General features: G+C 32.9%; 1 protein-coding gene across 2 annotated transcripts in view; it reads right to left on the bottom strand.

Annotated features, from left to right (window-relative positions):
- The window catches only part of LOC140446085 (monocarboxylate transporter 14-like), a 38796-nt gene that overhangs the window by 6402 nt on the left and 5051 nt on the right, over nucleotides 1-27343 (bottom strand). The window contains exons 1-4 of one of the 2 annotated variants that reach the window (XM_072538611.1): nucleotides 21432-21555; nucleotides 10020-10341; nucleotides 7187-7584; nucleotides 2037-2238 (exon numbers count right to left, since the gene is read on the bottom strand). In XM_072538611.1, the coding sequence (XP_072394712.1) occupies nucleotides 2037-2238; nucleotides 7187-7584; nucleotides 10020-10341; nucleotides 21432-21434 (925 nt within the window). In that variant the 5' untranslated portion in view covers nucleotides 21435-21555. Of the gene's footprint in view, nucleotides 1-2036; nucleotides 2239-7186; nucleotides 7585-10019; nucleotides 10342-21431; nucleotides 21556-27343 lie in introns of those variants that run through there. The other variant, XM_072538610.1, reaches the window with a different exon arrangement.

Genomic DNA, 27343 nt, shown 5'->3' with positions numbered 1-27343 from the left:
TTTCTCCAGTTTTTTATTTTTAAGGTTGTCTGTTCATTCTAGTATTGATAAAAAATTTCGCAATCGTAGAGAGGTCTATACACCAGCAGACTAGATTCAAATAATTCAATCTGCGAGACAACGACCGAATCCCTATGAAACAATTTATTGTAGTAATGATGATTTTTATGCATTTGAACCAGTATACTACAAAACTATTCGTCCTGGTAACAAAGCCGGCAATCCCTGTGTTAATGATGTGGTTGGTTTTCAGTATACCCCTAATGGCATTATTCATTACAAACTGTGCTTCCAAGACGAATGGGCTGATTTACTTGTTGGATCAAAGCGCCTGCAGTCACTTCCAAACCATCTTAAACTGTTCACAGGGCCAATTCCAATCGAAGCGTCGAAATATGCACACTTACAAGAACTAAAACAATTAATTCCACAAGATTATCGTCAATTATACGAGACATTACCTCACAAATAAATTTGTTCTTCGCTCTTATATAATAAATAAAAACTTTAATGACTACACGATTTTATTTCCGTACTTCTATTCTGAAATTAATTTCACATATGTCGTCAAAATGGTTTGATTTTAAGTTGCAATATATCCTATGTCCTCAAAAACTGTAATGTCAACAATTACTTTTATAATATATTATAAATTCATACTCAATTTCAAAACAAAATTTATTGTCATAAAACATATTTAACTAACTAAAAAACAAAAAATCAGTTTTTTTTCCATCCATCAAAGGATTGTGTAAAATAAATCGTAAAAAAAATATTTTGGTCGCTAATTGGTTAACACCAACTTCTTTACACAATCTTCTGAAATTATTAACAACATCAGATACGCCGATGACACCACAATAATGGCAGAGAGTCTAGAAGATCTTCAAACCCTGTTGAATGCTGTAAACAACGAATGCACTGAAAAGGGCTTAATAATCAACGCAAAAAAAAACAAAATGGATGGTGGTCGGAAAAATTAATATCGAAGACTCAGTACTAAGATTAGATAACAAAATCCTGGAAAGGCTGGAACACTTTAGATATCTGGGTAGCTGGATTGACTGCAGGGTTGAAAGTGACGAGGAAATTTCGACCAGAATAGAACTCGCACGGAAAAACTTTATTAATGGGCGTTCTGTATTACGCAGTAGAAGTCTGTCGTTGACCACACGTCCAAGAGTATTGAAGTGCTACGTCTGGTCCACTTTGTTCTATGGATGTGAAACCTAGACAACAAAAACAAAAAATCTTAACAAATTAGAAGCGTTTGAGTTATGGTGTTACCGTCGCATGCTCAGAATCCCGTGGACAGCACACATATCTAACGAACGCGTGCTAGAGACCATGCACAAAGAGCGAGAATTGATCAACATCATCAAAATGAGAAAGGTCCAATACTTCGGTCATATAATGAGAGGACCTAAATATCGCTTACTCCGGTTAATCATTCAGGGCAAAATCGAAGGAAAACGTTGGGTCGAAAGAAAACAACTGTCCTGGCTGCGTAACATTAGACAATGGACAGGTCGAACGGTCGAGGAACTGTTTCATCTAGCTGCCGACCGAGAATCATTTTATCAGCTTGTCAATTTGACGATAGCCAACGCTTGAATACAAGCACGGCACACAAAGAAGAAGAAGAAGAACTTCTTCACTAATCCAACTCTAACTTCAGCTTTCATTTGAGTATGAAACATCCCGTTAGAAGTAATTTTGAATTTTTAATAACATTGTCGTCAAGGTTCTTAATTATGTTAAAAAATTCTGGAGCGGACACAGAGATATTTGATAAAACCTTTATATATATCATCAGAATAAAACATCCAAAAGGTCAGTAACACAATATAATATCGTATCCACTATATACATAGCCAATTATTAAATATTTACAATTACAAATAACAAATCTGACCAAACATCACTCAACTTGCGTAACTATCTCATGAATTATTTTGCTCTTCGTGTAAAGTTAGCAAAATCTCGGTAACGCTAGTTTACCTTGCAAGGGACGATATTTACGTTAATCTACTCACCTTGACGTTTGGAAAGTTTAGGTTTTTGTATACTGTGGACGCTATTTCTGTACTCAGCCAGTGAAGTTCTTGATTGAAATTCTTTGAGATTCTGAATGGATCCTGTATATAAAACATCTTTTCTCGCCATAGGTTGAAGACTTCCTTTTCTTTTGGTCATTGAAAGTGTAGAGTTATATACACCCGGAGTCGAGATGTTCCCCTATTTAATGACAAAATCATTAATTAAACTATTCTTAATATTTATTATCATTACATTCATTTTTAATTTATTTAGTTTAAAGTACCATCTGAATGGAAAACCGCTCACCAAGTGTCCATCTATAAAAACGGTAATCGAAAAAATCCTAACTGCTACAGAGGATTAAGTGTCCTACCTACTTTCGGGAGATTGTTTACAAAGATAATATATGGAAAAATACAAGATGATGTAGGACATTTAATTAGAGAAGACCAAAGTGGATTTATGCCTGGTAGATTTTGCACCGATAACTTGTTTATACTCCAACAATTAATAGAAAAAAGAATAGCAGTTGATACCGAAGTATATCTAGCATTCATCGACCTAGAAAAGGCGTATGATACAATTCCAAGACTTAAATTGTTGCAAGCTTTACAACAACTCGGCATTAGTCAATACCTTTTAGGAATAATCACAGAAGTATACAGGGATAACACTACTTGCCTAAAAGTCGGAAATAGACTATCAGAACTAAAGGAGTAAGACAAGGATGTAGTATATCACTCCTACTGTTTAATTTATATATTGAGGCACCCCTCCAAAATTGGAAAAACTACTGCCAGGCAATGGAATCCCCATAGGAAATAACGTACTGTTCTCCCTGAACTTTGCGGATGACCAAGTCGTCCTAGCTCAAAATTCTTATGGTCTAGAATTTATGATAAAGCGTCTGTATAGAGAATATGTAAAATGGGGGTTACAAGTCAGCATGAAGAAAATAGAATATTTAGTTACCCATTCAAATGCAAGGTTTGAAGTGTTGATAAACGAGTACGTGGAAATCAAACAAGTGGAAAAATTTAAATATTTAGGTTCTTTCATTGATAAGAATAGCTTAGGAGAAACCGAAATTAAACATCGAATTATTCAGGGACATAAAATTGGAGGATGTCTGAACACCTTATGGTGGAATTGCAACATTTCCAAAGGGAACAAAAAAAGAATAGGGCAAGCCATGGTTGAATCAGTTCTTTGTTATGGCTCTGAAGTTTGGACAATTAATGCAGACCTGAAGAGAAAATTGTTGGCAGTTGAAATGGATTATTTGAGAAGAAGAGCTAGAAAATCAAGGCTGGAAAGGAAGACTAACGAATCTATAAGAAATAACATGAATACTACAGAAACGGTCATTGACAGAATAGAAAGAAGAGGTTTAAAATGGTTTGGACACCTATTGAGAATGGCTGACGAACGATGGCCCCAAAAACTTCACAGGTGGAAGTCCCCTGGAAGGGGGTATGGAAGGGTTCAGTACCATAGAAATTAGTTTGTAATATTATAACTTTCACACATTTGTTCTGGCTAATTGGCTTAGTTCCAGTGCCATAAAACAAAACACACACACACACACACACACATAGTTTGTAATATTTTTTATGTTATTACAGCGCCATTAGTAGCGAATCGAAAGAATCCTAATCTGCAATAAGATAATGTGATTTTCCATTTAAGATTTCAAAGTGGCCGCAGACCCTACACTGATGGTGCGGAATCATGTTTGCCGCAATTCGATAGATTTTTGAAAAATATTAAACACGTTTGGAAATTAATAGTAGATCCAAAATGATGACCAAGTCAAAATCTCATAAAAGTTGCTCAATGGAAAACAAAATAGAAGGAAAAATATACCTAAAGTCCAAGATCAGGATTACCCAAGATCTCAATTTAAGTAAGACTTAACTCTTTTGATGATTGCGTGTTGTTATTGTGATGAACAAAGCTGAAATATTTACTCTTAGTCAAACACTATCAAACAAATTATACAATAAATAGATGATCTAAATCGACTGAAAACAAGCTGGATCCAAGCAGCGCATAACAAAAGAAAATGATGGGTAATTATTAGACTTCGGCAAATATGCAAATAAAAATGTAGAAAATATGCGCATAAATATGCACGTGTTTACCCGAAAATATGCAAATATTTTACAAAATATGCATACAAATAAATAAAAAAATCGTAAAATAGTAACAATTTTATTAAAAAAAAAAAGTGCACATAACTAAATATTTCCTACTATTCATTAAGATTTACATTTATTTTAAGTAACTACATCATTTTTAAGTATGAATAAACTTATTTAGAATTATGGTAACAATAAATGACCAAGTGGTGTTAAAAATTTTCTAACAAAAACTTGTGGCTTCTGTCTGAGTACATATATTTATATATGGAAAAACTTCGTTCAACATCAACTGATGTAACGGGAGCATTTTTCAAACTAACCAAAACATTTGGTTCTAAATTAATTGTTTCCGAAATATTTCCAGCTAGAACACTGACTACTTCAGAAAGAATATGGTAACCTTTATTTTTTTCCATAGTAGCTTCAAATTTTTTTAAAATATCTTTTCCAATATTACCTCTAACGTTCCGACAACATGACGCAAATTCTTTTATTAATGCTGTACTTTCGAACAATGACAGTTTTGGTGATTCTAACTGAGTAATTGTTTTTTGAACAAAACTAAAATTTGATTTTATAAATGAAAGTTCTTGTTGAAGCAAGTTACTCTGAAAAGTTTGTTTAGAATCCAAAAGAGATTGGGAACTTTCATCTGTTAACGTATCAATTATGTTCTTTATTTTAACAAAATGATCTGCATAAAAATTAGCTGCTTCTAACCATGTTCCCCATCGCGTTAAAATAGGTTGTGGTGGAAGAGGAATGTTAGGTAGCCTTTCTTTATAAAGTTGAATTCTTATAGGAGATTTAAGAAATACTTTTTTGACACTGGATATCATGGTATTTACAAGAGGAAACTTTTTTCGTATTTCCTCTGCAACTCTGTTTAATCCATGCGCTACACAAGTAACATGTATTAAATCAGGGAAAAATATTTTTAAATTTTGTCCTGCTTTCACCATATAAGGAGCAGCATCCGATAAAATAAGCAGTAATTTATTAGAAGGAATAGTTGTCGAAAGAAAAAAAGTTGCTAATGTTTCTTGTATAAAACGCGAAATTGTTAAAGCATTTGTTTTCTCAAGTTGCTGGCATGAAATAAGATGAGATTTTGGTAAGGTATCTTCTTTAAGAACACCAATCAATAAATGAGCAATATACTTTCCTGAGGAATCAGTGGTTTCGTCTACAGATATGTAAAAATAATTATCTGCAATTTCTTCCTTAATATTAATTAACACCGACGAGTATAGCCCGTTCACATTATTTCTTCTTAGAGACCGATCACTTGGAACATTAAGTTTGCAATATTTTTTTAGAAACGAACTAAAATTTACATTTGCTAATTTTGAAAGCGGTATGTTTGCAGACACTAATGCGCTACACAAGTCTTCATTAAAAGTTTCTTGCTCATCTAATTTTTTTGAAGTAGATTGGAAACATTTAGCCATTGAAGTTTGATGTTTTCCTCCTATTTTTCCTTTTTTTGCAATGTGTGAAGCAGTTCTCACATGTTGGTCTATCTGAAATTTCTTCTCACATGCTATCTATAAATAAAAATAAAAACCTTTATTTTAACCCAACCTTTAAAATATAAAAATATACAAGGTGTTTTTGGTTAATCAAATAACTGGTTTGGAAAAAAAAACACTCGCTAAGTGTTTTAAATGCAGTATTAATCCACAAATTAGTTTTTGTTACTAACCATTAGTACATCATATAACTTATTTTAAAATTCAACAAAAGTTTTTTTTTTTTGTTAATTCAATTACAATAAAAATAATTGTGTTTTAGAATAGCTGACTTCATAAAAAAAGTAAAGGTGAAAAATTTTTCTAAATACACACCATTGTATTGTACCATGGACAATTTTTTCTCACTAAAGGAAGCTATTTTTCATTTAAAAACAACCTATGAGTACTAAATTTTAAGTAAATACGTTTATTGGTTTTAAAGTTATTGTTGTTATTAACTAAAAGAATTTAATTTTTTTAAATTTTAACACCCTGTATCTCGAAAAGTAAATAAGTTTGACCCCTCATTAACTATATCGTTTTGTTCAATTTTTCGAGAAGTATCTACAAACAAACGTTGTAAGTGTCATTTGGAAACACCCTGTATGTATGAAATATTAGATATTTAATAGAAAATATTAGATACTTACAATTTTGCCACAGACTGAACAGTAGATTTTTCCCATATCCATAGACAGATCTTTATAAGGTTTAATCCAAGTTGAAGCACTGGTTGTTTTAGGCATTATAAAATCACAATCTTCCTTTTTGTTACGCACAACGAGTGTTTACGCTTTGAATATCAAAACAAAAATGATTTACAAATCTGAGCATCAAATTAGAAATGTTTAGGTACCTAATTCAATAAACTGGGAGATTTTGGAAAATCCCTAAATTAGGAACAAAACTATTAGCCGTTTACCTGCTGTTAAGATACAATAAATTGTAGATAGATTTGGGGATTAGATCATAAAATGCAAATGAGCGAACCCTTAGCGATTATCCAATAACTGAATGCCTCAGTGATCGAGACTTTCTAAGAATGTTGAGGGCTACTTAAATTGATCTTCTTTGAAATTGTAAATGTTTTGTACCTGTAGAGATTACGTACTTAAATCATTTCTTGATTAAAATGACTACAAAATTTTATACAAGAATTGAAATAAATTGGTATGTTTAAAAATTTTCAAATACAGTATAAAAATCTGAACTTTTATGCACTTTATGCAAACTTTTATACAAATATGCCAAAATATGAAATATTTGCATAAAATATGCACAATATGCAAAATATGCAATATGCATATTTGCCGAAGTCTAGTAATTATAATATATTAGAAGATATTACGAAAAAGACAATCTAATAATTATTGTATTTAGACATAAATAATTATAAAGTAAGTTAAATGGTTGGTACTACATTCATAGATAAATAAAATCATAATTTTCAATCGAGAACCATATTGAGCAATTAAAAGTAATAAATACCTCACTCGTTCGGGTTCTCATAACACCTGGTTTTGCTGGGACCTGTTGAACGACTTCTTCTTTTACTTCTATGTACGTTAAAGGTTTCATTAATGCTCCAAAAAGTGCACATGACAATGTTATTCCTGCTAAGCATAAGTTAGTGGTTTTCCATCCATATGATTTAACCAAGAAATTGACCAAGGGGGCAAAAGCGAATGCTCCGACACCTGTTCCACAAACGGCTATGCCAGTTGCTAAAGATCGTTTGGACTCGAAATAATATCCAACCATTACCACTGCTGGTAAATATATAAAGCTGTACCCAGTACCTCCCATGACACCATAAACTACCATCATTACTGGTATGGATGGACAAAAAGTGGAAAGAGCCATGCACGATGATGCTAAAATGCAGCCTGAAATTTAAAGCAGATACAAAATTATCGTCTCGTGATATAATGAAATCAAATATGTAATTGTTTTATTTATTATAAGCAATTTGGTTGTATCTAAAATAGCCGGTAACTTTTACCAATTTATACTGTAAATCTTAAAGAGTATACACAAGTGAAGGTACGCCTTACAACTTTTTAAAAGGGCCTATCTTCTCTATATTCGTTAATTTATTGGTGGCAGTGAAACAATGGTGGACGCAGGTCAGTATGAGTAGTATCCTCCTTCTCCTAAGTGCCTTCTCTGTTGAGGTTGGTGATCAATATGGCAAATTTTTCTCTGTTCTTGCTTGATGAATTAATTAATTTCCTCTTGTGTGGGTCCAATCTCCGATATTTCGTAGACAAGATTTTTTCTTTCGTCCCATGCCCCTTTTACCTTCAATATTGCCTTCTAATATGACCTGGAGCTGCTCAAATTCCCTATGGCGCATTATGTGTCCTAGATATGACGTCTATTTTAATTTTGATAGTATTGACCAGATGAGGGCGTATGTTCATTGCTCTCAGTACTTCTTCATTCGTAGTTCTGCTGGTCCAGCTTATTCTTAGCATTCGGCGGTACATCCACATTTCAAATGAATTTAATTTGTTGACGTCATACTGTTTGAATTTCCAGATCTCACAGCCATATATTAATATGGCTGTGTGTAAATTTGCACGGTCCACATTTACCAAGATGGGATCCATATTGTGCTACAGTGACCTAAGTGTATAATGTGGGTAGTAAGCTGCTACGGTCTTTCAGTCCTACTATATAAAATCCATGGTGGTAAGCAAGAACAAGATTGAGGAAGACAGTGTTTGTGTTAAAGGGAAACTTTTAGGCAGGGTGCACAGATATCAGTACTTAGGTTGTATCTAAATAAAGAATAAAAAGTACCGAAATAAAACGGCGTATTTAGATAGCTAGAAGTGCTTTTATATAATATGCAATGGAAAACTCAACATCGAAATTAGAACTAAAGTATTGAGATGCTACGTGTTCTCTGTTCTCTTCTATATGGAGTTGAGGCCTGGACAATTATAGAGGCGACAGAGAAAAACCTCATTAACTTTGAAATGTGGTGTTATCGAAGAATGTGGAAAATATCTTGGACACAACACATAACAAATGCGGAAACGCTACGAAGAATGAAAAAAGATAAAAAAATACTCAACACTATAAAGAAAAGAATAATGAGCTACTTTGGTCATATGCTAAGAAAAGAGAAATACGAATTGATGTGGCTGGTCATACAAGAGAAGGTGGAAGGCAAAAGAGGACCGAGGAGAAGACGCATGTCCTGGCTGAAGAATCTGAGACAATGGAGTGGGAAAACGTAAATAGAACTTTTTAGAACGGCTGCAGATAGAGTCAAATGGGCAATGATGATCGCCAATGTATGTCCTTAGGGATAAAGCACGTTAAAAAGAAGATATAAAATCAAAGCCTGGACACTGACTCAAGCACTAAAAAAAAATCGAAGCAATCGAGATGTGGATCTACAGAAGATAATGAAGATATTTTATGTGGACCATGTCACCAAAGTTGAAGTACAACAACTCATAAGAAAAGAAAAAGAAGTACTAAACTGCTGAAGAAACAAGACGTCGAATTTGTTAACTCATTTTGCAGGGCAAAATATTTTTCAAAAGTTGACCTGGACGCCATCTTATCTCGAGGCTGACATACCTCGGAGAATGATTTGGAATGTTTCCGCTGAACTGTTTTAAAGAACGATCAACAATACCATGATCGCTTTGATGATCACCAGCATCCAGAATGGATAAGGCGCTGAGAAGAAAAGGGATCACTGTGGAAATTAAGTTTTCTTTTATAATTTTTTAATATATATATATCATTAAGCTTGGAAGCCTAATATGCAAAACATAAACATGAAATTGATGGGGTAAAAACAATTCCAGGGGTGGCCCAAATTACGATATATTGACCAAGTACAGGAAAATCTAAAGAAATAGCTGGAGAACGAAACCTAAAAATTGGTATAAATGGAGAAGATTTTTAAAACAACACAAAGTGCAGCCTAGGCTGTAGGTACAGCTAATAGTAGGTACTAAATTTAGTGGTCACCTTGTTTTTTTTAAGTAAACATAGTTGATGGTTTTCTTATTTTCATCATCATGTTCTGATGTTTTTGGATTTCGCTAAGTTTTCCAATTTTTCGCAATCGTTTACCTCTTGAATTATCTAAATACCTTTATTTTTTATAAATTTTGATTTTTTATGCGAGTTTTTTTTTAATATTCTTGTATTTTTTCAGATTCTCATGACATGATTTTTTAACTTATAATTTTAGAATACTTATACATTAAACTATTTTTATATCAGGCTTTATGTATTACTTAAATAATTTGTCAATATTCTTAAATTTTTAATAATAAGTAAAATAACTCACCAAATATACTGGCCGTTCTACAACTGAACTTATTCGCCACAGCACTAACGATTGGTCCAGCACCCATCTGTGCTCCTGCCAAAACTGACCCAACCCATGCTGCAACTCCCTTTGTTGTACTGTATTCTTCAACTAAGTATGGTAAAATAAGTCCAAAAGATAATCCAACACCATCTACTACCATATTACTAATAAATGAGGCGAATACAATGACCCATCCATAACCACCATCTGGAGGTGCTGGAACTGGATTTTGATTCTCAGTTGTTTGGAGTTCCTCCCTAAGACGCGCCTCTTCTTTCTTAGAAATTTTTGCCTTGGCCTAAAATTAATTAAGTTATGATTATAATAAATAAATGTTAAATTAACATTCATAACACATCGAGGACCTCAGAAAAGCCACTGGGCCCACGCAGTGATTCAACTGCCAGGGTACCATCACGCGCACAGAACGTGCTTTGAGACACCTTGATGCGTAAGATGCGGAGAAAATCACTCCACAAGAAACTGCCAAATGCACCGAGAACAGAAGACAAAATGTGCGAACTGTCAGGAGCAACACCCGGCAAACTTCAGAGGATGCCCCAGATGTCCAACCTGGGGAAGAAAACAACCACAAAGATAACAAGCCCCGCAAAAATTTCCGCAACAAACCTTAAGCGGACCTTCCTACGCACAGGCAGCGAAAATACCGAAAACACCATCTTGATCTCGAAACAACAGCAAGACAAACTAGTGAACTCAGTTAAGGAACTGGTCGCTGGAATTGTCTACGAGACAATCGCAGATATAAAGCTAGCACTGAACAGGGGATACTTGAGGATAGGCTTCTGGAACCCAGGAGGCATAAGGACCAACCAGAATATACTGGACGAACTGGTCAATAGATATGAAATGGATGTCGTGGCAATATAGGAAACAAAGCTCACAAACAACATCAACATCAAGTTTCCGGGCTACGACATATACGGGAACGATAACACGGCAAGATTAGGTGGTACAGCAATATTAGTGAAAAAAGGCATAGGTCACATCAGAATTCTAACATTACAAGTAAATACTATGCAAGCAACAACAATAAGAGTACAAATGAGGCAAGGAGAAGTCAGAATTACCTCCGTCTACGTAAGACCAAAAGATCTTCTGATCGAAGACGACTTAAATACGTTCCCAAACGAAAAAGCCTCAATCATAATAGGAGACCTAAATGCAAGATCCCCAGACTGGAACGACAGAGCTACGAACAGAAATGGAAGACTACTAAACACATACATAGAAAACAACGACGACGGTATGGCAAAGGGCCCTACAGACCCAACGCACTACCCAGGAAACGGACTTCCTACACACATAGACATTGTAGTAGCAAGAAACCTAGGACTACAAATAGAATTACAAACATTAAACGAAGGCACAAAGGACCACAACCCCATCCTATTAGAACTAGGAACGTGGGAAGAAGAAAGTACATTCAAAAAAGTTAAAGAGAAAACAAAGTGGACGAACTTCAAAAGACTCTGAGCATTGGAATAAACATAGTTTCAGTAATAGGCAATTCACGAGAAATAGAAGACAGAGTCTTAGAGTTGGAAAACATCATCCAACAAGCACACAGAAACAGCACTACAGAAAAAGAAGTAGAAATGCACACGGGAATATTTAACTATATGCAGTTACTTATATTGTCTTTAAATTTTTTATTGATAAGTATACCTAGGCCTGCTCGTGCTCATTCTTCTTTCTTCACTACACTGTATGCTAGAAAATATTGGTTATAGTCTCGTTGGCTTTTACCTTTCTTGTTGGTTTCTTGGATTGCACAAATGTCTATGTTTTTATTTATCAGTTCTTCTATTTTCTCTTGGTCTTTGTTGTTGCAAGAAGTAATTTTCCATGTTACTAATCTGATTGTAAGCTTATTTTTCCTTCTCGTTTTCCTTTTCTTTGTGTGGTTCGTCATCTTAGGTTCCATCTGGTTCCGAGGCTTTATATCGGTTCTTTGAGCCTTGTTTTCTTTTACAATGGGTAGGATGCTAACCTGGCCCATTAACCTCTTTTATCCGGGCTTGGGACCAGCTGTGGGCATGAACGCGGCTTCTGAGCTACTCAATCCACCCAGTCGAACAATCGCGCCCATAACCCCCAGGCAGAGTACACACCTGTTCCGATAAAAATTGACGGTATGGTTTCTAAAGTTGTTATTACATATTGCATTATTGATTTTTATCTGATTAACGCTGGGTCAAATGACCCCTTAAACATTTCACATGAGCTTGTATATTAAATGACTCGTTTACTCATATATTTAAATTATCTTTATTCTACACTTTATTAAAATTAGTTTAAAATGGGTAACCCAGTATCCTAATCAATAAGCAGAATAAATAAATTTCAATCTGTTTATTTGCTTAATTTATAATTATCTTATCTTAAAATTATTTGGTAATCTCATTTTTGATTTAGTAGTGTTTGAATTACTGACGTTTTGTTTCCTTAGATACTTCAAATAAAATATCAAATATTAAATCTCTAAGATACAATATTTTAGATAAAATGCAACATACTTAAAAAGAAACCAGTAACGGGAAAATATAACGTATTTTTAATTAAAATCTTGGTTTATTTCCATTATTTATAAAAAACGATAAAGAAATACCAGAAGAAAATAATCTCCCTGTATTCTTTTTTATTTTCACTAGATTTTATTTTTAATTAAGATTGTTCATATTCGGTTTTATAGTTTGTGATTTTTTTTAATATTTGCAGAAGATATGTGCAGAAAACTGGAAGAATTTGAGATGTGGCTATATCGGAGAATACTTAAGATCCGTGGACTGACCGAGTCACAAATGAGGAGATCCTCAGAAGAATGAATAAGAACCGAGAGGTACTGACCACCATTAAATCTCGAAAGTTACAATTCTTCGAACATATTATGTGAAATGAATCCAGATATGCTCTCCTTCAAGCCATCCTGCAAGGAAAAATATTTGGAAAACGAGGTCCAGGAAGAAGAAGATTATCTTGGTTAAAGAACCTCAGAATCTGGTACAACATCTGTGCAGCTTTTCCGCGCTGTTGCAGATACGATAAAGATTGCCATGATGATCACCAACATTTGTAACGGATAGGCACATCAAGAAGAAGAAGAAGCATTCTTAGTCTGCTGCTATTTGCACAATTTCTTAATAACATATATGATTTTCGAAGGAGTCGTTAATTTAAATAGATTCATCATTAGAATATTGCTTTATGCTGATGATATGTTGGTGTTTACAAGCTGTTAGAGTATTACAAATTACGGTTAATAAATTAGGTGAGTATTGTAAGCTATAAATTTCTAAATCAACACGGATAAGTCACAAATTTTTGTGTTTAGACAGGGGGATGGAAATAAAGAAAGGTGGCAAAAACATGGAGAAATGTTGGAAGTCGTTAATAATTATTGCGATTTGGGGGTAAAATTAACCACGTGACAATCTTTTAGTGCCCACTTTAACAAAAAACGACGAGCGTCTAGAGCAGCTAGACACATGGCTTGGCGACAATTTTTAGCTAAGGTGAATCTTCCACTATCATCTAAGGTACGCATATATGACGGGATAGTCCTATCTATTCTGACTTATGGAGTTATGGGAATTTAAAGAAGTTCAGGAGGTAAGAAGGTTTTTTATAAAAAAATTATTAATATTCCGAGTTACTGTCCAAACTACGCGTTCTTCTTCTTCATGTGCCTTGTCCGTTCCGAACGTTGGCAATCAACATGGCTATTCTGACTTTGTTTACGGCAGATCTGAATAGTTCAGCAGATGACAATCCGAACCATTGCCGCAAGTTTTGGAGCCACGAGTGTCTTCTCCTCCCTGGACCCCTTCTGCTGTCTATTTTCCCTTGAACGATCGGCTATAGTACTCTATATTTATTATGTCTCATAACGTGACCCAAGTATTCCAACTTTCTTGTCTTTATACTTATTCCTACCTCTCTCTCTTTACCTATCCGGCGTAGTACCTTTTCGTTGGTCACGTGCTCAGTCCAGGATATACGTAATATACGTCGGTAAGCCCACATTTCGAAGTCCTCTACTTTTTTCATCAATGTTGCGGTCATTGTCCACGCCTGCATTCCATATAACAAAACCAGGAATACATAACATTTCAGAAGTCGAATTTTGAGAGGTAGGGTGAGGCTTTTAGAGGTGAAAATTTGCTTCATGCTAATGAACGATGCTCTTGCCTTTTCTACTCTTATACGTATTTCCTTCGCTTGATCCCAATTTGAGTTAACTGTTGTTCCCAAGTAGATGTACGAATCCACGTGTTCAATTCTTTCATTGTCTAATATCAGTTGCTGTGGTGATTGTTGGGTTTTGCTTACTAACATCCATTTGGTTTTTGTGATATTTAGTCTGAGTCCGTATTGTGCACTTGTTTTTTGTATCTTACTCATTAGGCAACTCAGTTCCTCCATGCTACTTGCTAGAATCACAGTGTTATCAGCATACCTTATGTTATTAATTATTTCTCCATTTATCTTTATGCCTTCTGTGCTTTCTTCCAGCGCTGTCTTAAATACTTCTTCTGAGTATATATTAAAGAGAATAGGAGACAAGATACAGCCCTGTCATACCCCTTTCTTGATCTCAATTTTATTGGTCAATGTAGATCCTACTTTCACTTTAGCTGTTTGACCCCAATAGAGACTCGCTATTGTTCGAATGTCTCTGTAGGCGACTCCGATCTTATGGAGAACTTCAATTATCTTTTCGTGCTTTACGTTATCGAATGCTTTTGCGTAGTCTATAAAGCATACGTACACGTCTTTGTTCATATTTCTGCAGCGCTGGATGAGTACATGTAGACTAAAAAGTGCTTCTCTTGTCCCAAGAGAATTCCGAAACCCAAACTGCGATTCTCCAATGTTATCCTCGCATTTTTTGCAAACTACACGTTGGATTTAAAAATTAACATAAAACATGTGTATCTATTTGCGATGAAATTACATAAAAATTATGTTTAGAGAGTACTAGAGTATGACGAGTAACGTCTGCCAAAATTTTTTTCTCAGGAAATCATAAGAACTAACTGTGGTTGGAGAAGAGATTGAAACAACTTGGATGAGAGATGTGGAGTGGAACACAATTTTACGGAACATTATCTTCTTTTTTAGTTCCACTTTGCAACAAAAAACTGAAGAGAAAATAGTCTTAGCCTCGTTAGGCGTTCGAACCGATACTGACTGAAGTATGTTAGAAATTATAACCTAACCTGTTTGTGAACACGTGGTTTAACGGACCAACCTCTAATTTTGTTTACCACAGACCGTTTACACAAATTTACACATAAGAAAGCACGGCAAATGCGTTTTTAGATGAGCCGTAGCTTTAGAAACACGACACTTTGCTGTGACCTGATAGGTACACACGGTCCCAGATAAAACTAGAGTATGTGCCAGTGTGGTACACATGGGGCTTAACGTGATAAAATAATAAAACATTTCTAATTTCTGATTTCTAAAATGAGACAGCATAACATTATAACGGGATCCTTTGCCAAAGGGACCATGAATCCTAGTCACATGGCGATTATATGGATTGTGTAGCAAATACGGAATGCATGCAGGAAACTTAAAAATTCATTTAAGTGTACCCCATCATCAACTTTGTGAGCGAAGATACAAGAAACTCTCAAAGTAAAAAGACTGAGGAGAAAATCTTCATTCACAATTCACATCGATAGGTTTATTCCATACAATAGTGTATTTAAGTTTTAAAATTTTATACTACTGCTGTTCAATTAATTTTAATTTAGTAACAATATTCCTACTCAAAGTAGTTTTTATCCATAAATTAAGTAATTATAAACTTATTTTTATATGACAGTTGAATGGAAGAGGGTATTATTAAAGATTATATTTATAAATATTACTCAAAATAATATTTGAATAACGTACAATCAACTTTTTCGTAATAATTAGTCCTGTTATATATATTCTTAAATTTACCAAGCAACAAAAAATGTCTGTGGGTTTAAAGATGATTAAAGATGATTAACTGACATACAGTGTTTCAAATTTAAAACACTGATTTTGAAATCCGGATAAATACAAATTAAACATAAGAGGTCACAGTTTTTCGTTTCTTCTTCCTTCAGAACAGAGACAAGAGAGCCCTTCAAACAGATAGAGAACTATGGTCTACAAGGTGTCAGGCTGATAGGATCACCAATCAGAATAAATGAGAGAGAAGTCGAAACCGTATGCAGACTTCTACAGAATGGCAAATCACCTGGCCCAGGAAATGTAGCTCCGGAACTCATCACACATGGACCCAAAATACTAATTCAACGACTACGAAAACTTGACAACATGAAATACCTGAGGAATGGAAAGAGTCGCATATGAGCACCAGCCATAAAAAGGGAGATAAATCGAAACCTGAAAACTATAGAGGAATTGCAGTTACTAGAAGTATTAGCAGAATATATGGGAAAAAAATCGAATAGAAAAAGAATACCAATATATGGAAGCCAAAGAACAGGTTGGTTTTCGTGCAGGTCGATCTACAATAGACCATGTCTTCTCTTTACTCAGATAATTAAAAAGAAAGTTGCTCGTGGCCAAGAAGTCCACCTGACGTTCGTAGACCTTAGGAAAGTATATGATAGTGTATGATAAATATAAATATAGAATTGATTAAAGCAGTAAAAACGTTATACTACCAATAAACAAGAATTAAAATAGGAAATCCGATAACTCCGGGATTCAAAGTGAGTAAAGGACTAAGACAAGGATGCTGTATATCCCCAACATTATTCAAAATATACCTCGAAGCAGCACTCAACAAATGGAAGAAAAAATGTACGAATATGGACATACCACTAATGGACTTAACTTTGTACACTCTGTGCTTTGCGGATGACCAGGTCATCATCGCACAGGACTCTGAAGACCTTAGTTACATGATGCGAAAACTATTAGAAGAGTTTACAGAGTGGGGTTTGGAAGTGAATATGGAAAAAACTGAGTACATGAGTATCGGAGGAGATCAACAGAACCTTCTCGTAAAGGAAAATCAAGAGATCAAACTATGTGACTACAAACAGAGACAACGTGTACGCGACCAACTCCTCGAGCGGAAATGCAACCCCATATCAAAACGAATGTTGGATGTTTAGTTGTGGGAAGAACACATTTTTGAATAAATTCTTCACTAGGAAATCTTCTGACGTAGGCATTTCCAGCATGATTATGATTATTGAAAGTAGATTCATCACTAAACAGCCTGCCATCTGCAAAAACACTCTGCCACTGCTCTGCTGTCCAGATTCGATGTTCCTTAGCCCATTTCAAATGGTGCAATCTTTGCTTTTCTGAAAGCAGTGGTTCCTTAAGTGACTTACATCCTCTAAGTACAAAACTAAGCAGTCTTTTTCTCACAGTGGAAGTGCACATGCTTACACCTGTAGATTGAGACCACAGCTTCGTCAATTGGGTAGAATTAAGGCTTCTGTCTGCCAGACGCAGCGTCATCCCGAACAAAAGTTTTCTTTGGTCGGCCACTACGCGGTCTTTCGTTGATTTTTCCTTGTTCAGCATACTTCTTAATGACTCTAATTACTGTAGATTGATTACAGTTTACTGTGGATGCTTTGTTTTTATAGTGAAAAATAATTTCAAAACACTTTTCGACCGATAATTTAGTTTGTTTGGTATGGGATGACATTTTGACGTTTTTATCAAAAACCAAAGAGCGAATAAATGTGTTAGGGTAACTACAGTGTTTATATAGTCAAAATATGTGGCAAATTTGTCATTAAGATTCAGTTTAATAGTACTTTAACGACTTAATAATCAACTCAAAATTTTCTCGGATCATGGGAAATCCCTTCAATCAGATTATTTTAATCTTTTCTGTCGAATTTTGAGCAATTATTAAAAAAAAAAACCTTAGTAATTATACCGATAATGCTAATTACAAGCTCAAACTTAAAATTAATTAGCGAAAATATACAAAAAACTTGTGTTAAACCTCAAAAACTATAATGCGGTTAGGTGATGCAGGACTTTTTAACACCACTGTATAAGTATTTGTTATACCACTTCCATTGCTAATATAAAATAATTATGCTGTAAGTACGACTAAAGACAGTAATTATATAAAAAATTTAATTTGGTCAAACGGCTCTGCATCGGTATAATAGTGCAATATCGACATACGTATAGAGTATTTTGGTCCATAACACTCCAATATTTATTCCAGTATTTTATATAACAAAATACATAATTACTGATTAAAAATAAAACAAAGTAGTTTATTACAAGATTAATCAGATAAATTAAAATTATAATTACTTATAAAACTAGATTTCTTTTTTGATTTTATCTTTACTTGTTAAATAAATTTACCGCTTAAATACATAACTTAGGATATGTAAATAATAATCATAATAACTTAATTTGTTTCAGTAGCTAGTAATTTGTAAAGATAAATACTTAATTTTTAAAAATTATCAAGATTTTATAATTAATATTTTTATTAGCTTAAATTTTTTTTTAAAATATAGGTGGGATCTAATCTTATCGAAAACTTTGAATATCTGTGCCAAATATAGCAATTTAATTGTTTTATTTAATTTGAGTATATACCAAATACAGCTAATATATTTTTATGTAATGGGGATAATTTCGTGTAATACTTAAAGTTTTTTGGTACATCCAAGTACGTTCAAGATAACTTCAAGAACTTTTCTACAAAATTACTAAAAACTGAGACAAAAATATCTAGTGCCCATGTATCGAAAATTAGAAAATGGATTAGCTCCCTATTCGAATTAATATGGTCTATCGTGGATCTTTGTCCACTGGTATTTTTAAAGTTATACTTGTATTGTTCCTGTGAGAAACAAAATATAGTATTTTTCATATAAAAATGCGTGCACGTCATTCAAGATTGACGACGTCAGAATCCCACAGCGTTGCCAAAACATCATGTAACGATAAGACTACCAAAGAGAATTGAAGTACTATTGTAAAAATAATACCTCAATCAACCATGGGAGCTTATCGTCTATACCTTGCCTAGCTCAGTATCTCAAGTGTGAGTTCGTCTTGTCTTAAACTAGGGATTGAACCTGAGTTCTCAGCTGATAGCAAATTAGACAAATTTTAACCAAACATATTTATTTAAATGAATAAAAAAACAATAATTAACCCTGCCAAAGCTTAACAGTTAATAAGTGCTACTTATTGCTTCGATGGGCTGCTTGTATTTTCTAGCTGTTAGGTCCTCCAATTAGACGTTGTGGCTTCTGGAGAGCTGCAGTCACATGTGGCTGCATGTCCTGACTAAGTTGTAGTGTAGTATAGTCATAGTAAAATCCAATATTGCCAATAAATAAATTCGATCTGGTCAATAAATCCAAATAACCCAATTAAGTTAATGATATGCCAATAAACGCAAGAGAGTTTGTAGACCATAAAAAATGAGTCTTATAATAATTTTTGCCTTCTTTTATAAATTTCAAAATGAGGCAAAAAATAATCCCACCACCTTAGAAAAGTTGTTTTGACAGAAAGTGGGAGACTAAATAAAGTTAGCACAGATGTCATAGGATGTTGCTATAGATATCATGAAACTAGCTTGTCTGTCAACACGGAACAGAATAGTCTGCCGGACAAAAAGAGAGAGGGCGAATATTTATACTACGGGACAGAAAGAAAGAGAAAATAAAGACAGAGGAAGAAAAGAAAAAACAGAGTGCGCCAACTACTTTTAAAATAAAAAATAGTAAAAATTAAACTGAAGATAAAGAAATTAATAAATTAATAAAGAAATTAAAATGAAATAATTATTTAAATATAAATTAATAGAGATGTGACGTTTATAACGTTACAATCAGAATAATAAGTAAGTGAGGAATTTTTAAAATGTCAACTATTTGTCAAACTATTATATTAACAGTAAATACACTTAGTTTTAAGATTACTGCAACACACTAAAATACATAAGAAAACATTTTAATGCAAAATTATATATTCTAACTTTTAAACTTACCACTTTTAGAGCATTAATAATAAAAACGTCCCGCCCTTATTTCTTGTTCAAAAGAATCTATCTTATATGAAAGCCTATCAGCTTTCTACAGACTATTTAGTTGTTTTGACATAGCACAATCACAATACACAACAATAATTAGTTTTTAACGCTATTTATCTAAATTTAATATGTATTTATAAATACAATTTATTAATATATAATAGATTATGATCAAATTGTGTAAGAAATCAAAACATAAACGAAATTCTTACTCTAAAAAAGCGGCAACCATTAAAACAATTTTGCCACACACTGAACTGTCAAAAATTTGAAGTATTACTGTATCAGTTGCGTACAATTGTCTTATATATTTAATTAAAATTATTATTTTGTGGAATATTAGACTTAAAGAGTTATTTCATAAAATTTATATTATTAATAATAACAAATGTTTTTGGTTATTTAATCAATATAATTCTAAAATTCCCAATATAATGATGATTACATTTTTCTGATTATTATACCATGTTGACGTCTATGAAAGATCGAGCAGTTCCGAATGGGTTTCGTATTATTAGCTGTGTTAGGAAAATTTGAACTCTAAGGTTGACGTTCTGGAAATTTTAAATATAAGTGACGTCACTTTATATAAATTGTGACGTGCACGCATTTTTATATGAAAAATACGATGGAAAAATACTATAGTATTAATACATAATTCATTGTTGCTGCAAAAATCCATCAGAAGATCTCCCTTTTCATCCTTGTTATACCGTTGTTTTATCCCTGCTATTAGGTCATCACCAATACGGGCACTAAAGTCGACCAAAATGAACATAATATATTCATTCTGTTGAATGTAGTTTACTGTGTTCTGGAGGTGATCGTAAAAGCTTTGTTGTTCTGTATTATGTAGTGGCTGTATCAACATTCTTCTCTTTAAGTTCTTTGGTTACTTCTTGTTTTAATGGAAGATTCAATAAAATATATATTATCTCGTGATAAAAACTATAACATATACACTTGTGCGCTCTTTAAATAATCTTGAAATTCACCCCAGACGATATTCTTATAGTAAAATTTTAATAGTCTTTAATAGTTAAACCGGTGCTATAACAATTATTTCATCCGTACGAAAAATGTTTTGTTTTGGTCAAAAATCTAATCAGATAATAACAATCTTTATTTAGTAATCTTCACCTCTCAAATGTTTTTATTTAAATTTATTACCAGTTTAAAGGTTTTTGAATAATATTATAAAATCAACAAAAGGATTTTTCAATTTGTAATCCCATAAAATTAATATTTATTATGTTTCAGTCAATTGTTTAACCAATATCAACAAAATTTTGGATCTTATTTAAATATCACCTTACCATTTTTAATTCCTGCTTAATGGCACTTTCTCACACGCACAATTTTAAAAACATTACAGACACTGACATTTTTTTGCTGTCGTTTATCTAGACATAAATGTGACCCTAGAATTACAGGAATATCGATATACGAACTTGACTTCAATTTTTATGTTTCTAGTTTTATTAAAACGGTCGCAACATCCGTCGTAATAAAGACTAATTAATCTTGATAAACGTTTTACTAGTTACCTTTTAAATAAAAACAACTGTTTACATAGAAATAACTCTGCAATGGCAATGGTACAAAAATAAAGTGTACATAATATAAGCTTTTCTTCCCTATAATCATTTCTAAATTTGGTCAAGTAAAACTTTTGTGGATTAATCTTTTAGTTATGGTTATGGTAGATCGAGGCACGGTCTTTTTGTGAGCCCTTAAACTTTCATTTACGATTACAGTATTTAATTGCGTTAATCTTCTTATCAAGTTTAATAAGCATTCTTAAACACACTAAATACTTTAAACGAGAGTCCAGAAATGAGGTTCCCAAGGAGTTCCAGCAGCATGGGAAGGTCCGAGGCAAAAGAAAGGCGCTATTTTTCCACTCTCTGATGATTGTTGCTCAGATTTCTAGGAGTTTTGATGGTACAGTGTAAAGGGCGTCGATGGCAAAATTCAGGTATCATACGTGTGGTGATCGGAAAAACACCTCTTGGCTGTGTTCGATAGTTTCTTCAAAAGTGCCAAGAAGATAAGCAACTATTTTTGGACTCCATTCTTACAGAAGACAAAATGTGGGTGTTTCATTTCATACCCGAAATAATAACAGTGGCGTCAGCAGTCGCAAAGAAGCTCAAACAAACTTCTTCTGCTGGGAAAATCATGGCCAGTATTTTTAGTATCGTAAGGGAATAATGATGATCAATTTCATACAAATCTTGGATAACAGTCGACTCAGACAGTTATTGTGCAACACAAGGAAAACTTAGACGAGTTATTCAAAAGTGTCGACATGTCCCAACCATCTTATAGTCCGAACCTTGCACCTAGTGACTGTCACTTGTTTCCCAAGCTAAAGAAAAACTTGAGTGTCGAACGATTACGGATTGAAAATAAAGTCAAAAAAGAGATGAAACGCTTCCTCAAGGATTGGCGGCGAAAATCTACGACATGGAGATACACAAAAATTAAACCACCTCTTACGAAACCGCGTAGAAAAATATGGCCATTATAGATAAAAATAAAATTTCTATGGGAATAAAGAATGCTTTCTATTTTTTTAAATTTATGAGAACCTTATTTATGGTCCAGTCTTCCTATTTTTCAATAAACGACCAAAAATTATATTAACATAAATTTGTGACATCAACTTATAATAGAAAACTGTTAAATCTTCTGTATTAGTATTTTAAATAAAAATTTAAAACATAATTGCGAATTATTTTTAAACAAATAAAATGCTGGTGTAGTAAAGTATTTAGACTCGGGAAAAAACATCTAAGAGACTAATACAATTAAGGTAAATGTTATTCTTCTGTAAATGAATGCAAGAAATAGACTAAACAATCTATTAGATAGTAGGTGGTTGACTGCAATAAAAAGGTCCACCAAACACTACCAATACTGTAGAAAAGAAGAAATCGAACTATGACATTGAAATACTAAGTATTAAAAATCAAAACTAAAAGCAAAGTGTATAAATGGGGTATAATACAAATAGTTTAGTTAAACCCACAGTCCATAAGAGAACCATTAAATTAAAATGTCAAAGCATTACTCAAGATCAACTGACCAACAGGGGGAGATGTTGAAATATACAACTGTGAAGATGGTATATCTAAATTACGAAGAGATATGAAGAATGTAATCAACGCCAATTATAGATCAATTGATCCTAAACAATCTAGTTTTGTAAATTATTGAAGAATAAAATAGTAATATTAATCAAAATATAAAATTCTTAATGAGTATACTCAGTGCAGGAAGTCTAAACAGTCGAGGTGAAGCTGCAAGAAAGTTGTTAAACATAGGTTTAAATTTAGAATAATTTCTAGTTTTTAAGATGTCGTCTAGGGCTAGATTACTCTTAGATATTTTCTTTAACTGAAGTTTTTGTCTTTTTTTGCAAAAACAAAAAAGATTAGAAAGTTTATTTCTGTGTATTTAACTTTGGTTTATTTAAAATTTTTAGTCATTTCGAATTGTGTTTGATTTAAACAAACCACTTAAAATGCCAAGAGTTCGTGGTCGTCGGCGATTTCGTCATTAGCGACTTCGAAAAAGGACGGCATTGTAGGCATGAAAGAGAGTTAAAGCTAATTTATCAACAGTGTTAAGAGTTTGAAAGAGGTGGTCCAATGATGAGAATTATCGCTATCGTGGAGGGTCTGGACTCCTAGAATATTGCAAGGTCATGATTTTAGACTTCTTGCTCTCAGAAATATATATGTTCATCAAGTAAGAGATGATTTAGTTGCAACCACAAAAAGGGTACTTACAACAAGAACATTTAATTAAAGATTACTTGAAATACATTATTACTTAAAATTACTGAGAGCTTACGTCCGCTTTTGGTGTTACCTTTTATACCACAGCATAGAGCTCGGCACATAGAATGGTGCAGAGCTAGGCAAAACTAGAATGGCCAATGTAATTGTGTCTGGTTCAGTGATAAATCTAGCTTTTGTTTGAATGGTTTTGATGGGCAAATAATGGTAAGAAATTTTTGATGTGAAAGAGGAAATATAGACTGAGCTATTGAACATCATACAGCAAGACAACCAAGCATTATGGTGTAGTGTTATATATTTGGAAAGCAGATAACCTTTAGTTCTTATTAAGGGCACTCTGATAACTCTACTATATATTGGTGAAGTACTGCAACCGGTTTTACATCCCTATCTACAAACCATTCCAAATATAATATTAAGAAGATAAAGCAAGACTTTATATTTCCCGTAAAACCATGAAGTTTATATAAGAATCTGACTTTTTAATGGCCATCAAGATCAGCCAATTTGTCACCCTTTAATCATGTGAAGAATATGGTAGGTTTAAACCTTAATCGACTGCCACGTCTGTCAGCAAACTTAGAAGACCTGTGAAGAATCTGAATAAGTATTCCGCAATATAATATAGACCACCTAATTTGATAAATGCCCCATAGAGTAATTGAGTGTATAGAAAATCAAGGAGAGCCACTCATGGACTAATTATTAATTTTTTGACAAAAATTACGTTGCAAGTTTGTTCATAATGTTATCAAACAATACAAATATTATAATTAATGTATACTTTCATAAGTAACTAGTTGAAAACATATTTGTCCCTCTAGGTGTTGCAATTTTTTTGGCCAACAGTATACATTATGTATTAGTTGCCTATATCTTGAATCTATTTTATAATTATTAATAGCTTATTAATAGTCTACAAGGCAAGAAATATAGGTAGATGTTATTCATTTGTCTTCTATATAAATGTTTTCATTGTCATCAGATAGTCTGATATAATATCTACTTATTTGTGCCCTGATGCATAATCTACCTATTTATTATGGACGATCTTTTACTAGGGATTTGGAATTAAAAGCATTTTCGATAGACCGTTCATTTGTATTTAATTTACGGTATCCTAGTATTAATATGTAATAATAAGATAGACGAATATACATTTTTTATTTATATTTAATTTTTTGCTTGATTTGTATTTAAGCGGTTAATCAATCTGCAAATATATTTGATATTTTCATTTTGGTTCTAATCAGAATAATCCAGATTGATAGTGTATGCTCAGATGTACCTAATAAGACTAATATGTATATTGTACTAGTCTCTCAGATGCGTTTTCCCATGTCTGAATACAAATTTACTATACCAGCATTGTATTTTATTAAAAATAATTCGCAATTATGTTTTAAAAAATCTTTTACATTATAAGTTTATGACACAAATTTATTTTACTATAATGTTTGGTAGTTTATTGAAAAATACGAGGACTGATCTATAAATAAGGCTCCCATTAATTTTAAAAATAGACAACTTTGTTTATTCTCATAGAAATTTACATCGTTGTAAAGAAAAAACGTCTCCATTTTTATCCATAATTGCCATCTTTTTTTACGCAGTTTTATAGATGGTGCTTAAATTTTTGTATCTTAATGTCGTACTACTGCACGGAATCGTTGGCTACCTAAGAATTTCTTTAACTTGGAAAACAAGTCACGCTCACTAGGTGCAATGTCTGGACAGCAAGGTCAATTCACCCAAAGTCTGTCAAAAGCTCTTGAAAGTTTCAGCTTGAGGGAAGCGTGAGGTTGCGTGTTATTCTGGGCTATATCCGATTACGAAGTAATCTATTTTAGTCTATTTATCTATACATTCGTCGTCTATTTTTGTCGGCTTCTAAAGAAACTAGAGAAAATAGAGAAAACGGTGGAAAGACAGATGTTGCTGCTGTAGTTTCTCTATCTCCATATATTTTCTTTTCATTTATGTATCTTTCGTCTCTTTTTTATTTAGTGATTTTCATATTGAGTCAACGCATTACTATACAAGATTTTTTTCTGCTTTTTTAATTGTTTGTATAGATATAAAGCTTGCCTAAACTCTAATTGCACTATTTGGGAGAGTGAGTCATCGTTTGAAGTCGTAGAAGTGGGGAAAGTCGTATGAAAATCCAGTGGCGTACACTCACTTTTATTTTAACGTTAATTATATTATATTGTTTACATATTATTGTTCAAAATAGGCCACAATATATTTATCTGCAGGGTTTCCATCTCTATATCCAAAGACCGTTTTCAAAGATATAAATTATAGTTATATTTATTTTATTTGTTTATTATTTTATATTTATATATTCTTATATTATTTTCTTTCTTTTTTTTTCTTAACTTTAAAAACGGTCTCTGTACTAGAGATCGAAACGTCAGTAAAATAAACATGTAAATAGATGTATTGTGGCTTATTTTCAACATTCTCCCTAAAAATACGGATTGCCACAAGCAAAAATCCACAGAAAAATAAATATTGCTATCATTTGTATATTTGAAAACGATCTCTTTATATAGAGATCGAAACGTCAGTAAATTAAACATTTCAATTAAATATATTGTTACTTATTCCCAACATTATTTCTAAATATACAGAACGGCAAGCAAAAAGCCATAGAAAAATAAATATTACTATCACTTGTATATTTGAAAACGATGTCTTTATATAGAGATCGAAAAATCAGTAAATTAAACCTATAAATAAATATTTTGTGGCTTATTCCATACAGTCTCTTAAAAATACAGAATGCCACAAACAAAAAGCTGTAAAAAACAAGTAATTTTGCAGAAAGCTTACTGATGCCACCAGGCTGTCGCGGAAGTTACGCTAAAACGTCTTTTGACGTGACCCGTCCTTAAAAAGTTACACAATGAAATTGTTTTAAAACAAATTTTAAGACAGTTTCCACACCACCCGAGAGGTATGTCTTGTGACGCGTCACTTTTTTTTAAATGGGTGTTCGCCAAGAGCCATATTGTCCCATTAAATAAAATAAACAAAACACTTAAACAGTATAAAACAAAACAAAATAAAATCCTATAAAATAAAATAAAATTCTATAAAAACAAAATAAAAATAATTTTGGATGTAACAAAACATTGTACTATTCTATTTAAACACAAACACTATACACACTTACTATGTTCTTCTCGTTTTTTTTTTTGTTTTTGGTTTTTTTATGCTGATGCCTACTAAACTATTAGAAAATATTATTCGCTGTCTAAATTTGAAGAAGCAGTGCTGCTATCGCTGTCATTATCTTCACCTGGTGTAATTATAATTGGCTCTAGTAAAACTTTGACATGAGTGTCAAGTTCCCACATACGATATTCTTCTTTAATTATGTGGCCTATACCTTTTGCCCATTTCTCTGGAGT

This window comes from Diabrotica undecimpunctata, chromosome 7, assembly GCF_040954645.1.
Source record: "Diabrotica undecimpunctata isolate CICGRU chromosome 7, icDiaUnde3, whole genome shotgun sequence".
Classification (NCBI taxonomy): domain Eukaryota; kingdom Metazoa; phylum Arthropoda; class Insecta; order Coleoptera; family Chrysomelidae; genus Diabrotica; species Diabrotica undecimpunctata.
Note: the sequence above shows the minus strand (reverse complement) of the source record. Positions and strands in the feature narration are given on the sequence as shown.